The sequence below is a fragment of the Tympanuchus pallidicinctus genome, unplaced genomic scaffold, assembly GCF_026119805.1.
Source record: "Tympanuchus pallidicinctus isolate F22 unplaced genomic scaffold, pur_lepc_1.0 scaffold3, whole genome shotgun sequence".
In the NCBI taxonomy this organism is placed as follows: Eukaryota; Metazoa; Chordata; class Aves; order Galliformes; family Phasianidae; genus Tympanuchus; species Tympanuchus pallidicinctus.
This window is the reverse complement of record NW_026294747.1, coordinates 78,077,995-78,097,101: the sequence shown is the minus strand read 5'-3', so window position 1 is coordinate 78,097,101 and position 19,107 is coordinate 78,077,995. Positions and strand designations below refer to the sequence as shown.

General features: G+C 35.9%; 1 protein-coding gene across 10 annotated transcripts in view; it reads left to right on the top strand.

The window, feature by feature from the left end:
- SLC39A12 (solute carrier family 39 member 12) overlaps positions 1-18,828 on the top strand; it is a 42,040-nt gene extending 23,212 nt beyond the window's left edge. For 6 of the 10 annotated variants that reach the window (XM_052695327.1, XM_052695328.1, XM_052695337.1 and 3 more), the window contains 7 exons: positions 2,409-2,581; positions 3,783-3,935; positions 5,093-5,203; positions 7,615-7,678; positions 11,172-11,330; positions 12,966-13,153; positions 16,731-18,828. In XM_052695327.1, coding sequence (XP_052551287.1) covers positions 2,409-2,581; positions 3,783-3,935; positions 5,093-5,203; positions 7,615-7,678; positions 11,172-11,330; positions 12,966-13,153; positions 16,731-16,859 — 977 coding nt within the window. In that variant the 3' untranslated portion in view covers positions 16,860-18,828. The remainder of the gene's footprint in view (positions 1-2,408; positions 2,582-3,782; positions 3,936-5,092; positions 5,204-7,614; positions 7,679-11,171; positions 11,331-12,965; positions 13,154-16,730) is intronic. The other 4 variants (XM_052695329.1, XM_052695331.1, XM_052695333.1 and 1 more) reach the window with 4 other exon arrangements.
- The last annotated feature ends 279 nt before the right edge of the window (positions 18,829-19,107 follow it).

Here is a 19,107-nt window from a genome sequence, read left to right as displayed (position 1 = left end):
CAGGTGAGCTGCAGTGGGCCCTCAATAGGGGATTGCTGGGGAAAAAATTTACAAAATTTCTGCAAGGTTTATACTGAAGTCATTACACAGGTTTTATATATAGCCTCAACACTATGTTAGCTGTCAATTTTTTTTATACTGTGATGTGGCAAATGTTTAATACAGATAAATTCTGTGTGAACGTTGCTGATTTTTCATGCTGTGTTATTTTACAGCAGAGGAACTTTGGGCATATTATTGTGAAAAGAAAAACCAACAAAACCAATTGTATGGGAAGCAGAAGTTGTGTGATGGAGCGGGAACAAGGGCTGAGTCAGAGTATAATTAGACAGCTTATTTCCATTTGCAGTTATAGCCTTCACATGCTACTACTTCCAGGCATATCTGCGCAACCATTGTTGCTGATGCAGCTTCTTCTCTCACCACTCCCTAGTCCACTATTAGAAATAAAAAAAAAATTGAGCTAAGGGCTTCTTAATATGTTTCTGGTGTGTTTTTTTTTTGTTTTTTTTTTTGTTTTTTTTTTTTTTCTATAAATAATCACCATTCTGGGAAATGTTTAGAACCATAGATGTGCTGGTATACGACAGGAAGTGTTAATTTCTGGCAGGAGGTTTGGGAGCCAGGAATGGACAACACAGAAAATAAGTATCTGACAATAATCACTTGCACCTTGAGCATCTCTTTTGGTGCTCTTGGAAAAACTTGGCAGGCTGAAAATCAGCACCTTCAAAGCCTTTATCCTAACATCTCCATTGCTAGCTCTAGTTGTTTAGATCCATTAGGAACTCATAAGTTTTTCTTACATCCTAGCTGGCCGACATTCTTTCTGGAATAGATCTTTCAGTCTCTAAACTGTGTCTGTTCTTTGAGCTAGATATGTTAGTCAGTTTGTGGGAATAAGCAGAAATATGATTCCACAGTGTGCAGATTAATTGAACTATGAGCATGAATTAAAATACATGAGAAAAGAAATTCAAAGAATTGAAACATATTAGAGGACCTTCACGGTTATCGCAATAATAGTTACAGGATGAAGAAATGTACAGAGTATGGGGAATTATTAAAGCTCCCAAAGAGGTAACAGTCCTTTCTTATGTCTCTTTTCGTTATCTGAATATTTAATTATTTTATCTTTAATTCTTTTATCTTTTCTATGTTATGGTGATATACTCATTTTTTCAGATAGGAAATTGAGGGACCAAGAAAAAGGAACTTGCCCAGGTCATGTACAAGGTTCATGGTAGTTTCTATGTTCTAGAATTTTCTAACTCCAATACTGTCAGACTGATCACTGACATTTTAATGATCGCAGAAATGTTTACATCTGTGTAAATGAGGAAAAACCGATCTATTCAAACACAAAGGGGAAGGAGCCAGAGCCCTCTGTGCAGCTTTTTCCCCATACTTGTTTGGGAAAGGTTTCCATGAGCAGAGGGATACTTTTGCTGGCTTGACACAGACAAGCAATGGACTTCGTGTTTGACCTACATCTGACCTGAGCACAGGCTCATTAATTTTATTCTTAGTTCTATTTTACTGACAGACTGTGCTGTTTTGGATAAGTCATCAGGGTCTGACCTTCCTTCAGTATCTACTATAACCTATTGGATATGCAGTCTGTGGGATTTACTGTCTAATTTTATGAGGTGCTGAGCTATTAAAGTGTGAAACATTAAGTGATACTTTTGAATATTTTGGCATTAGTTCCTTTACGTCTGTTTTTCATCAGTGTTTTACCTCCATCATAAGACTTTCATACAGGTTAATCAGGATTCATACTGTGCAAGAGGCTTGAAACAAAAGTAGTGTATTAGAGAAGAATTATAAGAGTAACCTTCCAAAAATCCCAATAACTTGGGAAAAATAAGTCACTGGACCTGGTGCGATGACTGAAGGAACGTATGCCCACACTACACTTGTAAACAGCATTTGAACTAATAGACTTATGTCTAGATCCTAAACTAAATGCCTGCATTCATTTGAAGCTTTAAGCCTTGCTCTCTTTACTGGTTTGGTTAATTATGTGGTGTTGACTGTAAAAATACACAGGTGATGACATAAAGAAACAAGCACAAACCTGTTAAGACAGGGAACAAATGCAGACCAGCATTCACTGTGCTGCTCTGAGCATCTTTAATCGGCACAGTTATGTTCTACTCAGCACTTTAAGGCCTGAAACTTGAAGGTATTAGACTGTATTAACTGTACAGCCTGAAAAAAAATGTTTATTTAGGCTTTCAACTCTGTCATCTGTATCACATGTGACTAGAAAAAAGTGAACGTAGCACAATGAATCACTTCATAGCCTCAAAAACAAATACGAAACAAAGACTCAAATGCAAACAAATGGAGATACTGAATGGTTAAAAGTACTGTTGTTTTACTTTGTTTCTTTTTCCCTACAGAATATGGTTACAGCACTGTGGCAGTTTTACTTATTACTGTTGGATCTATGTTTGGTACATCCCTAATTTTATTTAACTCCTGTCAAGAAATCTATACGCTCATTTTACAGCTGTTTGTTGGTTTGGCAGTCGGGACACTTTCTGGCGACGCATTGCTACACCTTATTCCTCAGGTGGGTAATACACATTTAAATGTTGCGAAGATCTTAGCACTTGCACATGCACTGACACAGAAGAGAAAGTTTCATATAAACCTGGCTAATATTAATATTTTAACAAATAAAGCTTCCCATGAATCTGTGTATCAACTACTTACCATTCCAAAAACATCTACGCTTTGTAGTCCAGAGAGAGATTCCAAGGACTAGGAAGCAGAATTGAATGAATGATTAATTCAGAAAAAATGTGTACCCATGTCAATAAAAACTTTTCAGATAATCCACTAGTCCAACACACAAGAACCTGCAAGGCAGATTCTTCAGATGCTTTCATGAGGCAGATTCTATAACAGATTGTAGGAAAATTTGTTCAAACGATCTATAAGACATCAATAATTCCCTTCATAAGTATATCTTGTAGATTATGAAGCTCTCAACCAAATTAGTACTACTGCCCTGAACAGCATGAGTGGTACTATTTCTTCCAAAATTAGCAAAATCAATTTTAAGAACATGCAGCATGTAAAACAGAAACAAATTTTCCATTATATTATCATTTATTTTTGACTGAGTTTCCTCTCGTATGGAACAAGTGTTACAGGGAGATTTCTACTACTTGTTAAAAGAGTTTCATACCTTTATGAATGATTCCAGTTGGAATGTTTTTTGTACTGAATGCATTTGCTGGAATTGGAACTGGAAAAGTAGTTAAAGACCATTTTCAGTGAGTATCAGACAAATACCTTACTTTAATGAACGTATTTAAAAGTATTCTTCACTATTTTTAAGCGATGCATCCAGAAAATTCTTCAGTTCCTTTTTTCTGAAGGGAAGCAAAGTAAGGCTGCTGTTTTCCTCTCCTGGGGAAAACCGGAAGCATTTGACAGCAGAAAGCCTTCCATGTTATTTTCCGTTTGAAGTTTAAATCAGAAGATGACAGAAGCAACTTCTTAGACTGTAAAAATCTATATATTTCAAAAATATATATCTTCTGAAAATGCATAAAGGACAATTTCATGTAACTCTCTTGAAACAGTGCAGCTTTGAACAGTGAGAGATGTCATCCATCTACTCTGTTGACTAGCTCAAAATACAATTTAAATTGAAAGAGGTGGCAAAAGAAAATCTTGAAAACAAATCAAATGAAAATATGATAAATTGCTTCAGCCACGATTAAAATATTGGCACTTAAATTTTTTACTTCATCTCTTTTTAGACTCTTGGTTTACATAAACATGAAGCACAAGAGGTAGAACATTTCTATGAAGGAAAAGAATACATTTGGAAACTTTTGGGAATAATTGGAGGGATTCATGGATTTTTTCTGATTGAAAAATGTTTCTTTCTTTTGGTAACACCACGCGAACAGGTAAAGTTTTGTATGTTTTATCCTTTCAAAGAATCTCTTCCATTTAGAGGTGTTGCAGTGCACAAGTTTTTAAAATAACTATGGAAGTAGTTATCGCTTGTGTGACTGAAACTTGGACAGTTGCTTTCTAAACTGCTCCTATCAGACTGACTTTTGATTTCTATTTCTCTTTGCTTCATAGATTTATATGCGCCATAACTGTGCTCCCTATATTTGTAGCTCAGAAAAGGAAACAGTTAATTGAATTTATTTTCTAAGTATATTAGGAGTGGTGCAGGTGAAAGGCTTTTGTCCATATGATATAATAATTATAGTCATTTACTCTAGGCACAGTTTGAAGAGATGGAAGACACAGATGAAAGCACAATATATTTTGAAGGATGGTATCTTAAAATTCCCAAATGACTCCTATCCCAAAGTTTTTGAGAATCTAATATAAATTTTGTGGTCAGTAGTACCCAAAATTAATAATATCTCTCTTCTCAGTTCTATGCTTACGGTAATTCTGCTGTCTTATCTCAGTGCACTTGATGCCTGAAAATATGACTATGCACGAGGATATAATGTAACAGTGTGAAAGCTCATTAAGTTTCTCAGCATGAGAGGCTATTTTAATGTCCCTTAAGACACAGTAAGCTTAGCTTTTTGTGTTTTGTAGAGAGTATTTAATGACTGGCCTGATTTAGATTGTTAGTACTAGGTCCCTGTTTCCTATCTTTGAGTCAGCCGTAAGAATATTATGTGAAATTAATGGAATGAGACTATTTTGATTATAATGATATTTAGTTTGGTTAAAAAAAAAAAAAAAAAAAAAAAAAAAAAAAAAAAAAAGTTGTCACTAATGTTGCATCCTCAGAGAGAAGAGCATTACCATCATCTCACAATTTAAAAAAAAAAAAAAAAAAAGTTTTAAAATGTTTAAACAATTTTTCATCTTCAGCTTCAAAACAATGTATATTTCCACGAGCAAATATGATCACTCATGATGTATTTGATTCAATTTTCAAGGTTTTTTTTTAATCAGATAAACATTAAGAGATGTTGATGTTAACCAATAAATATAATTTTTGTAAATGCTGAACTTTCTCAAAAGTTTGAGAAAGACTGCATCTGTGTTCCTTGGGTTTAAGAACTAATTGCAAAGCATCTTCATTCAGCAGGGCCTTTCTTTAGTTAATGGGCACTGGGAACATTCCCATGATCTTCCAATGGAATCTGAATTAAATGAACATTCAGGCAGAGACAAATCTACTTCAACCATACAGTTGGTAGGTTACCAATACGAATTACTTCCCTGATTTTTTTATATTCTTCTTTCTTTGTTCCTCAAAAATGAACCAAATTAATATAATAAATCAGTACTATTTTTCAGACTTCATTGATTTTTTTTTTTCCTTTATTATATGACATGATTGTCAGGAATCCATAGATTTTGAAGCTTACAATAAGGTTTTACAGAGATAATTCAAACACAAATTTTTCTAATGACTTCTCTTGAGTATGTACCAGACTGATATAACTACACATACTTACCTACTGATGAGAAAACTTTTGAAGATTTCCTCTCTTCTTTTTAAAATTGTATTAAATGTGAGGGCAGACTCTCCCGTATAGGAAGACTTCAGGATGTTCTACAGTGAGAGTTAAGTACTAAACAGAGGAAATCTTGGTCCTTTTTTGGGCATTTTTTCACAAATTTGGAAAGTAATACAACCAAGTTGGGTATCAGAGAGCAGTGCTTACCTGTAAGAAATTACGTAATTTCCTGTCCATCTGTAAGTAAATTCACTCATTACTTCTAACCCATTTTCTCCTTTTCCAAGCAATTTCTTCACCTTATACGGAATACTTAGATATATGTGTTCCTGGTAATTTAAATCAGAGACCTTCCATAATGTGAATTCCATTTTAACAAGCAGCTGTGATAGATAAGAGTCTCATGAGCCACTGCTTTTCTCTGAAGCACAGTTGAGAAACTGTCACTTGAATGCAGAGCAAGCAGCCTGCTGAAGAATATTTACTAATTTGTGAGTCATATCATAGCTTCCTGTTTATGGTTATGAACAATCTAGTCCTTCCTTTCAGCTGCAAGATCACAATAAAGTTATGTATATCACACAAACTACCCTGACTTAGCTAGTTTGTACAAGAGCAGCCAATTTTTCAGAGTCATGTGAGTAATAGTAAGAAAAACACTGGTTGACTAAGAAAAGCTTATAAATCCTTCAGGTCAATGATTAGTCCTGCAGTTTTGACTCAGAGTTCAAAGAAGTGGCATGTGAATAAATATTATAAGAGAAGTGAAACAATTACTGGAATTCATATGGCTGGCTTCAATCATGGGAATTAAGGAGTTTTATTTTTCCTTTAAAATGTAGAATTTAAAAACCAAATCCTTTCCTTTTGCTCCTCTTGCCTCCACAGCACAAATCCCACACCACAACCAAGCTAATACCAGCCAAGAAACATATCCTGTTTTGCAGCCAATACATATCTCTGCTATAGTTTTTCAGAGGTGGTTGCTGCCCCTAACAAAGCACTCTTCTGGGCTGCTGCTGACTCTTCACTGGCTGCCATAATAGCTTTAATATGCGTTTTATGCTTTGTTTGGACTACAAAACAAAAAAAAAAATAGTGATTAGTAAATCAACTTTTCTAGTTTCAAACAAATACGGTTTTGGCATATTTCATTCTTTCATAAATCCCTGATTTCTTTAGTCAGAAAGAAGAGTCCCGGGAAGATGAGGGTCAGAGAGTGACATTCCTCACCTTCTCCCTTCTCTTCCCACAATTGCAGTTTCTGTAATTAAACACTGGGACTGATGCACCAGATTAACTGTCTGGGAAAAGGACAAAGCTGCTGTATCTTTCTTTACTTCTTCACTAAGGGTAAAGTTCACAGTAGAGCATGCTCATGAGCTATTATGCCTGGTCAGAGATGCCTCATGATGATCAAGCCCCAGTGAAAGGCCAAGAGGCAGGGCATTGGGGTCTGTTCATCCTGAAGAACAAAAAAACTTTTTTCCTATTTCCTAAAGACTGTTTCAGTAGCTCTGATGGAACAGTTTTTGTTCTGAGTGTAAGTGAAATACATCCAATGGCCTACATTTTAATAATTGCACATACTGCATTTTTTCTTTTAAGCAAGCAGCTTTACGAACAACAGGGAGAGTAAGGGAGAACTCAGCTACAGTGCTTGTGAGACCTGTGATCCTATTTTCCAGTCTTTTATTGGAACACCGAGGAGCCTGGTATATGCGCATTTTCCTTGGAAATTCTCTATCCAGCAGGAAGCTACAATTGTATTTTTATTACAAACTTGAAAGATTAAATTCGAATTATGATGTCCTTTGTAGTAGTTCTACATTTGGCTCAGATGTTTGTGCATTCAAGCAGAAGCATGATTTTTTTGGGGGATTACAAAACTACAAAAATTTCTGAGCAGTTTGTACTTAATTTCTTCTACAGTATCCATCACACTGCTAGCACTCAATATATAATCTGAATGATATCTATGGAAATAGCAGCGATCTTTATTTCAAACTATATTTATTCCTATATATTATATATATAATTCCTATATATATTCCTATATTTATAGCAACAGCGGGAAAAGCTGTTTAACATTGCTCTATTATCTTTCCTTTAACATTGCTCTCTTATCTTTCCTTTCAATTAGAGAAGCCCAGAAGATTCTGAGTCGTCTGAAGTTCCTCCAGGCAACAAAGTGATCAGCACAAAAAGTTAGTATCAATAAAAAGTCCAGACAAGCAATAGGAAAAGTTTTAAGACCTAAGATGGAATAGAAAGTGTGAAGCTGGCTTAGCTCTGTGTTTGCTGTGTGCTACAGCACCACATCTGATGGTGCTTGGATACATAATTAAATCACTGCTTAAAGACCTTTACAACTGCCAACCCTGTAATTGTGAAGTTCATTAATCTTATGGTGTCTATGCTTTAGTGTTTGTTTATTCACTGTTGCAAGCTATTTTTTCTGAATCCTTTGCTTCAAAAGAAGCCTTCAAAATTTAACATGAAACAGATTTTTATAATTGTAAACTTTGCTGGAGCCTTTATTCTGAAGGTAGTGAAATAACTGTATTTTGTTCTTTTTTTGGCTCGTTACGTTAGTGTAATTCTGCTTCCTTCTTCTCTTACATGGTAAAGCAATAGCCCCTTTGAACTAGAAATGATTTATTACATGTATGGAATTCTGCACTCAGGATGGCTCTCAGTTTTAGAATAAACTGTTTTCTTCAGAAAGCACTGAAGTAATTCTTGTCTTCTCTGTTTCAATGCTGTTTACTCCATAAAGCTCTGACTGTACTTGTGTAACCTTTTTGAATTTAGTGGTGTTGAAGTCATTCAACTGAGAGAAAAAATTTAATTTAAATCAATTTATTTACTATGCTCGACTTTCTTTTTTATTATCTCAAATCTCATGTCATGAGTTGCTTTGTTAAACCAATTGCATTATCTTCTAGGTTTTTAGTATTCTTCTCTGTTCTTGTGGACTTCATTTCCATTTGAAAACTGGATTTCCATTTTTTTCAGTGTCGCCTATCCAACAGTACACAATCCAGTGCCAGTTTAGTGAAACTGTCTAGTCTATCTCTAGATGTTTCCATTCTGTTCAGGCATAACTCCCTGTTAGGCAGAAACAGATTCCTAGTGATCTCAGTGTTATTAGTTGCCAACGGCTTAGAACAAAATTTGGTGTACTTTCTGATTAATATTCTTTGCTTCCATTTATTCCTTGCAGTTCAGTTTTACTTTTATATTAGGAACCAGTATGTGAAACTACTGTAGGGAAGGGAAGTTGCTTTGTGGGCATCTTGGTGGTGGTGGTGGTTTGGTTTGGCTTTTTTTCATGAGAATGCCTATTTTCAAAGCTTCTATCATAATAGTTTTTTTGTTTTTTTTTGTTTTTTTTTTTCAAGGAGCTCAAAGCATAAACATGCTGAGCTCAATATTAATTCCATCCTCAAACGGAATGGAATCTGACACCATAAGGCAGAAGCTTAACACCTCCAGAAAAGCATTTCAGGTAATACTGTGAGAGGAGGCAGCCCCTTAGACAGCCAGTGAGTAACTCAAAAGCAAGGTGCTACTGGAAGAAAAAAGACCTCTCCACTGGCCATCTCCTTCTCATATATCCACTTTCATTCTACCAACATCTTAAAAGATAAAACAGTAGCATTTTTTCTTTTGTAGATAATTTTTTCCTTTAAACTTGTATTCAAAGCTCAAAAAACTTGATCTCTGGTGAGAGTCTTGCACCTGTTAGCTTTATAAGGGAATTTATGGAATAGAATTTGCTATGAGTATCAATCTCCTTATTTCAGCAGATAATTCCCCCTTTATTTTGATGATTTTGTTGAAGAACAGGAGGCTCTTTAGAAATTGTTGTGTCAGTTTGATAGTTAAGTTACAGTTGCAGCAGTGTACTGCAGCGAGACAATTGCTTGTAACTAAGGTGCTCTAAAACTGGCTAAAAGCAAAGAAATCATTCTGATTTGTTTATATATGCATCTTCTTAGCTTTCAGTCGAGTAAGTTCATGATGTTTACATTTGCAATTTCTCCATTATGTTAACCTGACTCCTATGTTATATTATTAACAACACACTGAAATGAGTTCCAGCAATTATACTAAGTCTTTTTCAGCAGTCAGCTCCTTGCATAAAGCAGACTAATAATGTCTCAGGGCAGTCCCTCATTTCATCCTCACCACTCCTTTTTACCAGTCACAACCTTAACGTAGTGCAGCAATCTATTATTTCTATGTAACTCATGCTCTGCACTATTGATTATAAACTGCACAGCGTTTAGAAAGTACTGTGCAAACTGGGGGCATCCATGTCAGGCTCTGGAAGCTGGCAGAGAAATCTAACAGGTCTGCCAATTGTTCTGAACCCGCAAAGCTTCCAGGCAACTGGAGAGGATTTTCTGAATACAGTTGTTAGGCTTTTATGTGTAATGTGTTGGCTTTTTTTAATAATAGCATGAAAGCTTCAGTTCTAGACAGCTTTTATAAGGAAAACATCTCCCCCATTGCTATAAGATGGTCACCTCCGGAACAGCATTACGAAGGTAAAACCTTGTGATAACAATATTCAGGAAGTTCTGCACAGCTCCCCAGACTGTCACGTTATGTTAGGGTGGGGTCAGAAACACTTGGGGAAAACATATATTGCTCAGGGCCCAAATCATGACCTCACTTCTCCAGGCATAAATACAACTCCTTGCAAAGCGAACTGTCCATTTGGCATAGAGGGAAGGTGGACGAATAGCCTGGGAGGACTTGGAAGGTTCTGCTGGCAAGATTTTGGATAAAATGGATTGTGGATTAACTTTAGGGAGCCTACAAAATTTGTTTCAAAGTCTAGACATTGAGCCTAAATACTGGGCTCACTGCTACTCAAAGAGATTAAATCCCTCCCACGAGTCCACTCATCTGGGCTACGGGCTAGATTATGTCCAATTTTCTGCCTTGATATCAACACTTGTATCGCATCCAGTGCTTCTCTTCTCATGTCAAAAAGCCTTGCTAAATGTCACAAGCATCAAATGTGCTGTTCACACTAAGTTCACTGAGTGGAATGGGAAGAAAAAAGAGCTGCCTGCATCCATGAGTAGACAGGAGTACTACGAGCATAACTGCTATTAATTGATTGGAACAAAAGCTGGAAATGATGCTATAGCACTGCACTAATTGTGGTACTCTGGGGCTTATTGGCTTTTAGCTCTTTCTCTCTGCTTAATGCAATCTCATAAAGAGCATACCCTGAAAATGTAACTCATTATTATTATGATGCTTTACAGCATTAAAATGATCAGCTCCATTACACTAAATATTTGACTTCATTGTAGCTGTACAATTCTGAGCATAATGATGTAAAAATTCCTTCCTTTTAAGGAAAAGAATATAGGGTGCAGGAAAATGAAAACTGTGAAAATTTCACCAACCAAAGCCAGGAAGGTACTTTCTGATATTTTAATCTCTGAGTGATTCCATAACATGCTTTTTCATTTCAAGTATTTTGAAAGAAGTGCAATAATGGGGACAGAAGAGTTTAACACAATTGTCCTCTTATTTCTTTGACTTTCTGTTGTATGTCAATTCTACAAAAACAAACATTTGTAAAGTAGCAAAAATGATAATATCTGTTTGTGTTTAAAATTCTGGGCATTTTTGTTACTTTTTTCTTTTTCTTTTTCTTTTTTTTTTTCCTAGATAACAGAATTAGCTTGTTAGCAATCATGGTTTTGGTGGGTGACAGTCTTCACAATTTTGCTGATGGCTTGGTAATTGGAGCAGCATTCTCATCCTCAACAGAAACAGGTGTGACAACGACTATTGCTATTTTATGCCATGAAATTCCTCATGAAATGGGTAAGAAATATATGTATATTCCTGACTGGCTTTGTAGTTACAGATTTTCCAAAGAATGCTTTCCTGTACTATATTAGTGGGAACTGCTTATAACGCCATCATTGATAGGGCAAGGAGAAATGTTTTCAAACTGAAGAAGGGGAGATTTAGATTGGGTATAAGGAAAAAGGTACCTGGTGAGGAAATAGAACAGGTTTCCCAATGATGTGATGAATGTCCCATCCCTGGAGATGCTCAAGGTCAGCTCTGAGGGGAGGGGGCTCTGAGCACCTGATCAAGTGTAGGTGACCCTGTTCATGCAGGAGGGTTGTACCTGATGATCTTTAGATGTCCCTTCCAACTCAAATGATTCCTTGATTCTACGATTAAAACCTGTTAAATGGATACATCCAGGATGAATATATGAAAAGGGTGTGTACTTCTCTGTTCCCTTTAAAAAGAGAAGTGGAGACGTCTTCCCTGTATGACTGGCTGCCATCTCATCTCACTTCTTTGGTTGTAAATTCTATCAGGTCAGAGTAGCTCTTTATTCTCATGTTTATAAACGGAAGAAAACTGTAAACTGTGAGCAAGAGCCGTGTGTGTCAAATGGCATATCTGGCACAATGGGCTATGAAACAGTTTTAATATGCAGCAGAGCGATTTAACAATGTATTCTTCAGGGTACTCTAATTCCTGCTACTAATCAAGACTAACAAGATAATAAAGAAAGATATATGACCCATTTTACTAGCAGACAGGGCTGCAAGACAGCTCTATTGAAAAATTTTCCCGATTATCTCCTTCTTGTAAATCTTTCAGTATGGCTGAAGCTGTTCCTGGCATTGTGTTGATGAACATATATATGCTGGCAAGTTCAAAATGGGAACTTTTGGATTCTGGTTTCATTTTATTTTTAAATGACTGGAGGTTTCAAGTGCTGTATCTGTAGAAAACTTCCCCTCAAAAAGTGGACGGGGAATTCTTGTAGAATTGTTAATTCATGTTTGTATAGCACAGAAACTATGAAAGTAGTGAACATCTAACTCCAAAGAGACTTTCTTAAGTCTGATGCAGTGGTGTGGTGTCAAAGTGGTATTTCCAAATGTGTAGAGAGGAATTTTTAAAATCATTTGCTGTGGGCCTGTTAGGAAATCATTTATATTTTAGAAGAAAAAATCCATAATCGTTTGTTTTCTCATGTACAATTTACTGAAGTCAATTAGGTTTGAAATCAGTTGAATTAAACTAAAATGGAATTGGATGTGAATAGGTTTTTCTGTACACAATACTGAAGGACCTGGTTGTAGATACACCCGTGATTTTTAACTGACAAATTCCCAATCAAGGAAGATCTATAAACTTGGGGAAAACATTTGACTTCCTTTTTGCATTTATCCAAGCTGTAAATGTCACAGAAAATTGAGAATTAACAGCAGTTACTCCTGTATACTCTGTGCTATCTTTAGGAACAGCTAAACAAATACAAGCTGTTTGGAGTGGTTGTTTTTCCACACAAGATGAATACACAACAAGTTTTATAGAAATCTAAGGGCAATCTTCCATCCTTCACTGTTTCCTTTGTACATTTATTATGAAGAATCTTACAAACACATTTAGCCACTAACCATTTTTTGTTGTATTTTCTCTATGCAGGAGATTTTGCAGTGCTACTGAGTACAGGCCTCCCCATGAAGATTGCAATTTTGATGAATTTTATAAGTGCACTAACGGCATTCTTAGGGCTCTATATTGGCCTTTCTGTGTCAACAGATCCATGCATTCAAAACTGGATTTTTACTGTTACAGCTGGAATGTTTTTGTATTTATCTTTAGCAGAAATGGTGAGAAATTCTGCCTATTATTATACGTTCCTTCTAACAGCCACATCATAGATGAGTGTCAAATGAATGCAGGAGGATGATCTTGAAGGGAAAGGAATTTTGTAGGCATCTTAGGAAGAGCATGTCTTCTGCCCTGTATGTGAACAGAGCTTAGAAGAATGGTCTGGTTTTGTTTGGTGTCACTGTCACTAGGTGTAATAGTAATGAAAGAGTGAAATAAAGCTGTAAAGAGGGTAACATACAAATAAGACACAGAGGACTTTTAGACAGGTTAACATTATCAATAGAAGAATTAGAGATAACTGAAAATAACATAAAGAAACATTTGAAAATGAATGACTTTTTAAAAATCTTGAGTAACTTGATAACATTTTTCTTTTTGCTCCTTTTTCTCTGTATATTCTTAATCCATTATTTCAGCATGAATTTGCAGTTTCTGAGCTAAAATGTGAGATGTTTATCCTCTGCCCTCTTTGGCCTGCCTTTCTATCTCAGAGAGGTTTGCATGAGTTCCTAAGCAATTCAAAACCCATTAGATTGTCTCATAATTCCCATCAGTTTTCATACTCCTATTTCAATAGCAATGACCTAACTATAGGAAAAAAATGTGAAAACACATTAGAGAGGGAGAGAGAGGTCTAAGGACTGCGGAAGAATGTTATGGAGTCATAACTCATGAAGGTGCCTCAAGACGCATCATTTATTGAAGAGGTGGCTAAATGTACACTCATAACAACACAGAACTTAATTACCTTTCCAGCTTACTATAATTCACAGTGTCATGCTTTTTAGGTAATGTATATTAATATACAGTTGTTTGCAAGCTTCTGAGCAAAGACTGACCTTACTATGTCATTAGATCCAGAGGGGAAAAAACAAGTTTTCTCTCTACGAATTTTTACTGTGCTTTTCTTAAGCTTGACTGTCTCTGTTCTGTTAACTACCACTCCCCACCTGGTGCCTATGATATAATTTGCCAGGTTCAAGAGTAATATTCGAAACCTGATATGCCATGTCATTATTATTACCTATTTAAAAATCTGCTTGTAGTCCTTGGCCTTAGACCTTGGGTGTATTTCAGTCCATTTTTTTCCTACTATAATAGAAGTAATATGAACGTAAAATACTCCCAAGAGCTTATGAGGGAGCTGACGAAGGACTGTGGATGTATCAGCTGTCTGGATCGAGGTGGTGAATAGCAGACAAGAACACTGTGTACCAAGCTGCATAGTTGCGTCTTGTTCTGACAGAGAAATTTGGAAGTTATGCTGCCTTCCTATTCAGTAGGCATGGTTTCAATAACGTGGCTAAGGGCTTAGTCATATTTTTCCTATAGCGCAGGATCAGAATCGATCAGTGATCAAACTCCTCTAACAACACCATGTTTATTACTTGTTCTTGACTCCATAACCATGATGTGAGTTGAAGAAGAGAGAAAGAGAAGAATCTTATATTTTTCTCATCTCCTTCTTATGAACGAGGTATTCCAACCAGCTTTTCTCCGCTTTTGCCAAAAGAACTGCCATTGAGTTTTCTGGAAGTGGAAGCACTGAATATCAAAGGGAATCTACAGATCTGAAAAGTTTCAGTTGTTTGTATAGGCCATCTCAAAAGAAAATCTGCAGTGCTTTATATTTTTTCAATTTTCAATTTCAAGTTTTTCAGTTTTCTTCACAGGAGTAACTTCTATTCACTGTTGTGTTTTTCATTAAAAAACAGCAGTTATCGGTGTGCCTGACAAAGGTGTACAAGTACCTAATGGTGTACAAAGCTATAATTTTAAGAATCTGTTTTCTGAGCTTTCACATACACATCGTATTGCTTAAATATGGGACATGATGGAACAGTCACTGATTTTTGCTTTGGGGGAACACTGAGGGATAGGAGATGGAGGCTCACTGACAGGACAGCCCTGTGAGACTGCTGCACCAATAGAATGTGCAAAACTATTTCTGTTCTTCTGTATCTAAAGATGGTATTCTGGCCCATTTACAAGCATGGTAAATGAATTAATTAAAAACCTGGGGTGTAGGGCAAGGGATAAAATGATTTATAGCTTTCATCATTTTACCCAAGGAATTTTGCAAAATTTTATCTTCATAGACATCAGGGAGGGCAGAAGGGAGGAGCATTTTGTCTTGTGACTGTACGCTCCAGTGAAATATTACATTGTAAATTGATGGCTTCAAGATATACATGTAAGTCAAAACCTGTAACATCATGGGTTTAGATGTTGTTTAACCAAAATTAAATCCCCTGAAAAGCAGCTTTTTATGAGCAATATAGAGAGATTTTTTTGTGCCTGACCTCTGCCTGGTTTTTATTTATATGCAAAACAAAAAGCATATTCTGAACACTGATGTGCTGTCAGTTCAGATTTTGATTTACATCAGAAGTGTTTGCATTTCCTCCAGCTTAAAGATCTATGATGACTGTTAGATATATATTAAATATAATAATACGAGTTTTTAAGATGTGAATTTGTATTGTAATCTAAACCATTGCCTGGCTGTTGCAACGATTTAGGACTTCTGAGTTTGCCTGTTACTTTAAAGCAAACCTTTAAAGCAGAGGCAGACTTTTCACTATAAAGGCTGCATTTGGGCCCATATCAGCTTCCAGAGGAGATGCTGCCCATGGGAGGAGTCTGAGAGGGCGCAAGGGAAACGAATGAATTCATTCCAACACAGGCTATGAGTGGGGAAGGAAAGCAATACGATGGGAAGATGTCTGGACAGATCACTACTTTTTTTTTTTTTTTTTTTTTTTTCCTTCAGATTTTATTTTGCTTTGAAGTTCACATGAAATAGACAAAATATTAAAAAGTGTTGTACCAGGCCATGCCTCTGTTTCCAGAGGTGGGCATGAAAATATTGGCAGTCATTAGTATCACCCCTGGTGTCAGTAAAACAAAACTGAGATCCTGAGCCTGAGGCATTATTTCCACAGAATCTATCAAGATGTATATTTTGTTTAAAACTTTGATAAAAGAGATCATGTAAGGTGGAAGGTCAGTGTGTAAGTAACTTTTAATATGATTATAAACAGCTGCTGCTGCTTTACTTGATTTAAAACTTTCAGAGATAATTATTAAAGGTTCCCCCCTCCCCCTCCTCCAGAATATTAAATAGATTGTTTTCCACTTATGTGCTTACTAGACCCCAAGTAAGTAGGAGAGTTGCCAGTTATTTCAGTAGGAGCAGGATTGACCCTATATATAGTACAGAAACAAAATAACTCAAACTAGTTTATTCCCACAAAAGGGAATAACTAATTTTACTAAATAAGAATTTCCTTACAAACAGCTGCACAAAATTACTATTGACAAATTTTGGAATCTCATCCATTCTTGCTGGTGCTAGTGGAAGAACAAAAACGGGCAGAATTTTGTTAATCTTTTCATTGTCAAGATCCGTGTAGTTACATCGTACAGAACGTCCTACAGATTATTAGTTGCATCCAGAAACCCAGTGTTATGAAAGCCTTTTTAAATGAAGTTTGTCTTGTTTTCCCATAAGACTTTTTCCCAGAGATGAATATATCTGGCTCTCATTCTGGTGTCTTATTCTTTTTTTAGCTTCCTGAAATGACTCATATTCAGACACGGCGACCCTGGTTGATGTTTCTTCTACAGAACCTTGGATTACTATTAGGCTGGCTTTGCCTCTTACTCTTGGCTATATATGAACAGAAAATTAAAATATAAATTTTCTTTTGGAAATCTTGAAGTACCACTTATGACAGTGGATAGTTGTTCAGTTTTGTAATGTCTGCCATAGCATTATATAAATTAAGTTTTCAGGATTTTTATATCTGAACAGTAGATAACTATGCCAATTTATTAACTTATTGTTCAGACCTTGGATTTTTTCTTGTAAACGTAAATGTTTAGAAATATGTTTTATTTGTTACTGAGTTTCCCGGATTCCCATGCTCAAACTCACAGGAGCTTCTGATTAGTTTTTATTGAGACTGTTCTGGTTGAATGCTCTCAGCGATCACTGCCTGTCTGATAGAAGAAAAGAATAAAGCACATTTAAATGCAATAAAGTGGACTAACCATAGTTGAATAATTCGAAGCAGGAAACTTTATTGTCTCTTAGTGTAAGAAATAAATGTATTTATACAAAACTAAAAAGTATAACAAAACTAAACTGTTAAACTGCATGCTGCAATCTGTTTATAGTATCTATCTTGTTCACTTTGCCAGCATAATGAACTTTGGTTGTCTTGCTGGTCCAGTGTAGCAGGTAAAAATGAAAAGTTCTTGATCTAGAAATATGGCTTCTTTCCCTCAACATCCCTTCCAGATTTCTCAAATCAAGAGAATCTTCAAGCCAGATGTTGCTTTTAAGCCATCATTAATAAAAACCAGTAGCGCCTTCCAGCTGTGCCCTCTTAGAGATTGACTTCAACTCCTTCTAACCTGAGGGTTTTTTTGGTGTAATTAGACCTCTTGGTTTCAAGGGAATTCTGCATAAATTACAGATGACTCATTTAATTTTGCATTGCAAAAATCAACCCTGAAACTAATATAAAAATTCTGTTCTAATTCTGAGGTGCTGAGCAGCTTCCAGGAAGTACTGAGCAACATTCATCTTTGTGATGTCTGTTACTTACACACTATGAATAACTGGCATAAGAAGCCCTCCCCTATCTAATTTATGTTTTTATGTGAGAATTGAAATGAATTCCTTCTTCCTGCTCTGATGAACTGTGAAAATAGGGACAGCAAGTTACAGAACAAACATATTTTCTTTATGCAAGTAAATGCATCTTTTTCTTCCTCGCCTTAATCTGCCTTGAAAAAAGGCTCCATTGTGATACTGTATGTCTGTCTTACAATATGTTTACTTGACAGCTCCTACTGGAGGTACAATTATTTCTATATTACAGAGAAGATCATGTGTTATTCTGGAGCACGGTCAGTTCTCAGAGAGATATGCTACTTTATCATCAAAATCTAAAATGAAAAATATTGTAAATATTATGTAATAGCCTTGATTCATACAGCTGTGGATCCCTACTCATCAACAGGCTACCTTTGGGAAAAATACTGAAGATAATTATAAAGGTTGTTATGCACCCATTTTCTGTGCCTGTTAGTTAAGAGAATCTGTAGCAAATACTCCAATGCACATCTAAGTGTATATTTACATACCTTAAAAACCTTGTCCTAAACAATTTATCCAAAGTCACACAGGAAGTTTCTAACTGACTGAGGAAATGAACCAATTTGTTTAAAGTCTCAAAGTAAAATACTAACCTGTTTTATGTAGGTGTGCAAATGTTATGACTGCTTTTTCTGTTGGTTTAACTTTGAAGGCTGCCTAGTCAGCTGACAAGCCTTAGCTTCTCTTTTCAAAGTTTACATTTTTCAGGAGTTTGTGCTTGTTTTTATGAAGGTAAGATTTTTTTAAAAGCAGTTTTCCAGTATTTCATCTGATTGTATTGGCACTGATTCAATGACCTTCAGCTGTGACAGTCAATTCAAGCAATAGCAGGACACCACTGGACGTAAGCAAAATCTATTCCTGTATCAGTTGATGTAAATGATCATTGGAAACTTGTTATTTCAAAATGCAGAGCTACTGTAATTTGAATGCTTATACATGGTTAATGTTCACTACTACAACAGGAAAAAAAGTTACAAACATAAACATGTTTTGGCAATATTATGATATTCTGGAATTGTTTTCTATCATTAATGTGTCTGAAAAAGGGCACTTAATTTCTGGCAGTGTGTTCTTTGAAGCTGCATGCAAGCAGAGGTTCACACTGAAAAAATCTGTGGACACAGTGTTAACGTCTCTTTGGAACATACCATCTTTTGACTATGGATAGATGTCAGATTTCTTGATCACATTTAACAAGTATATTCGTACAACTTCCGCTGTGTATGCAAAAACACTGAACAGAATGCCTGTACCTTGTTTCTGCCACAGAGACAGTGT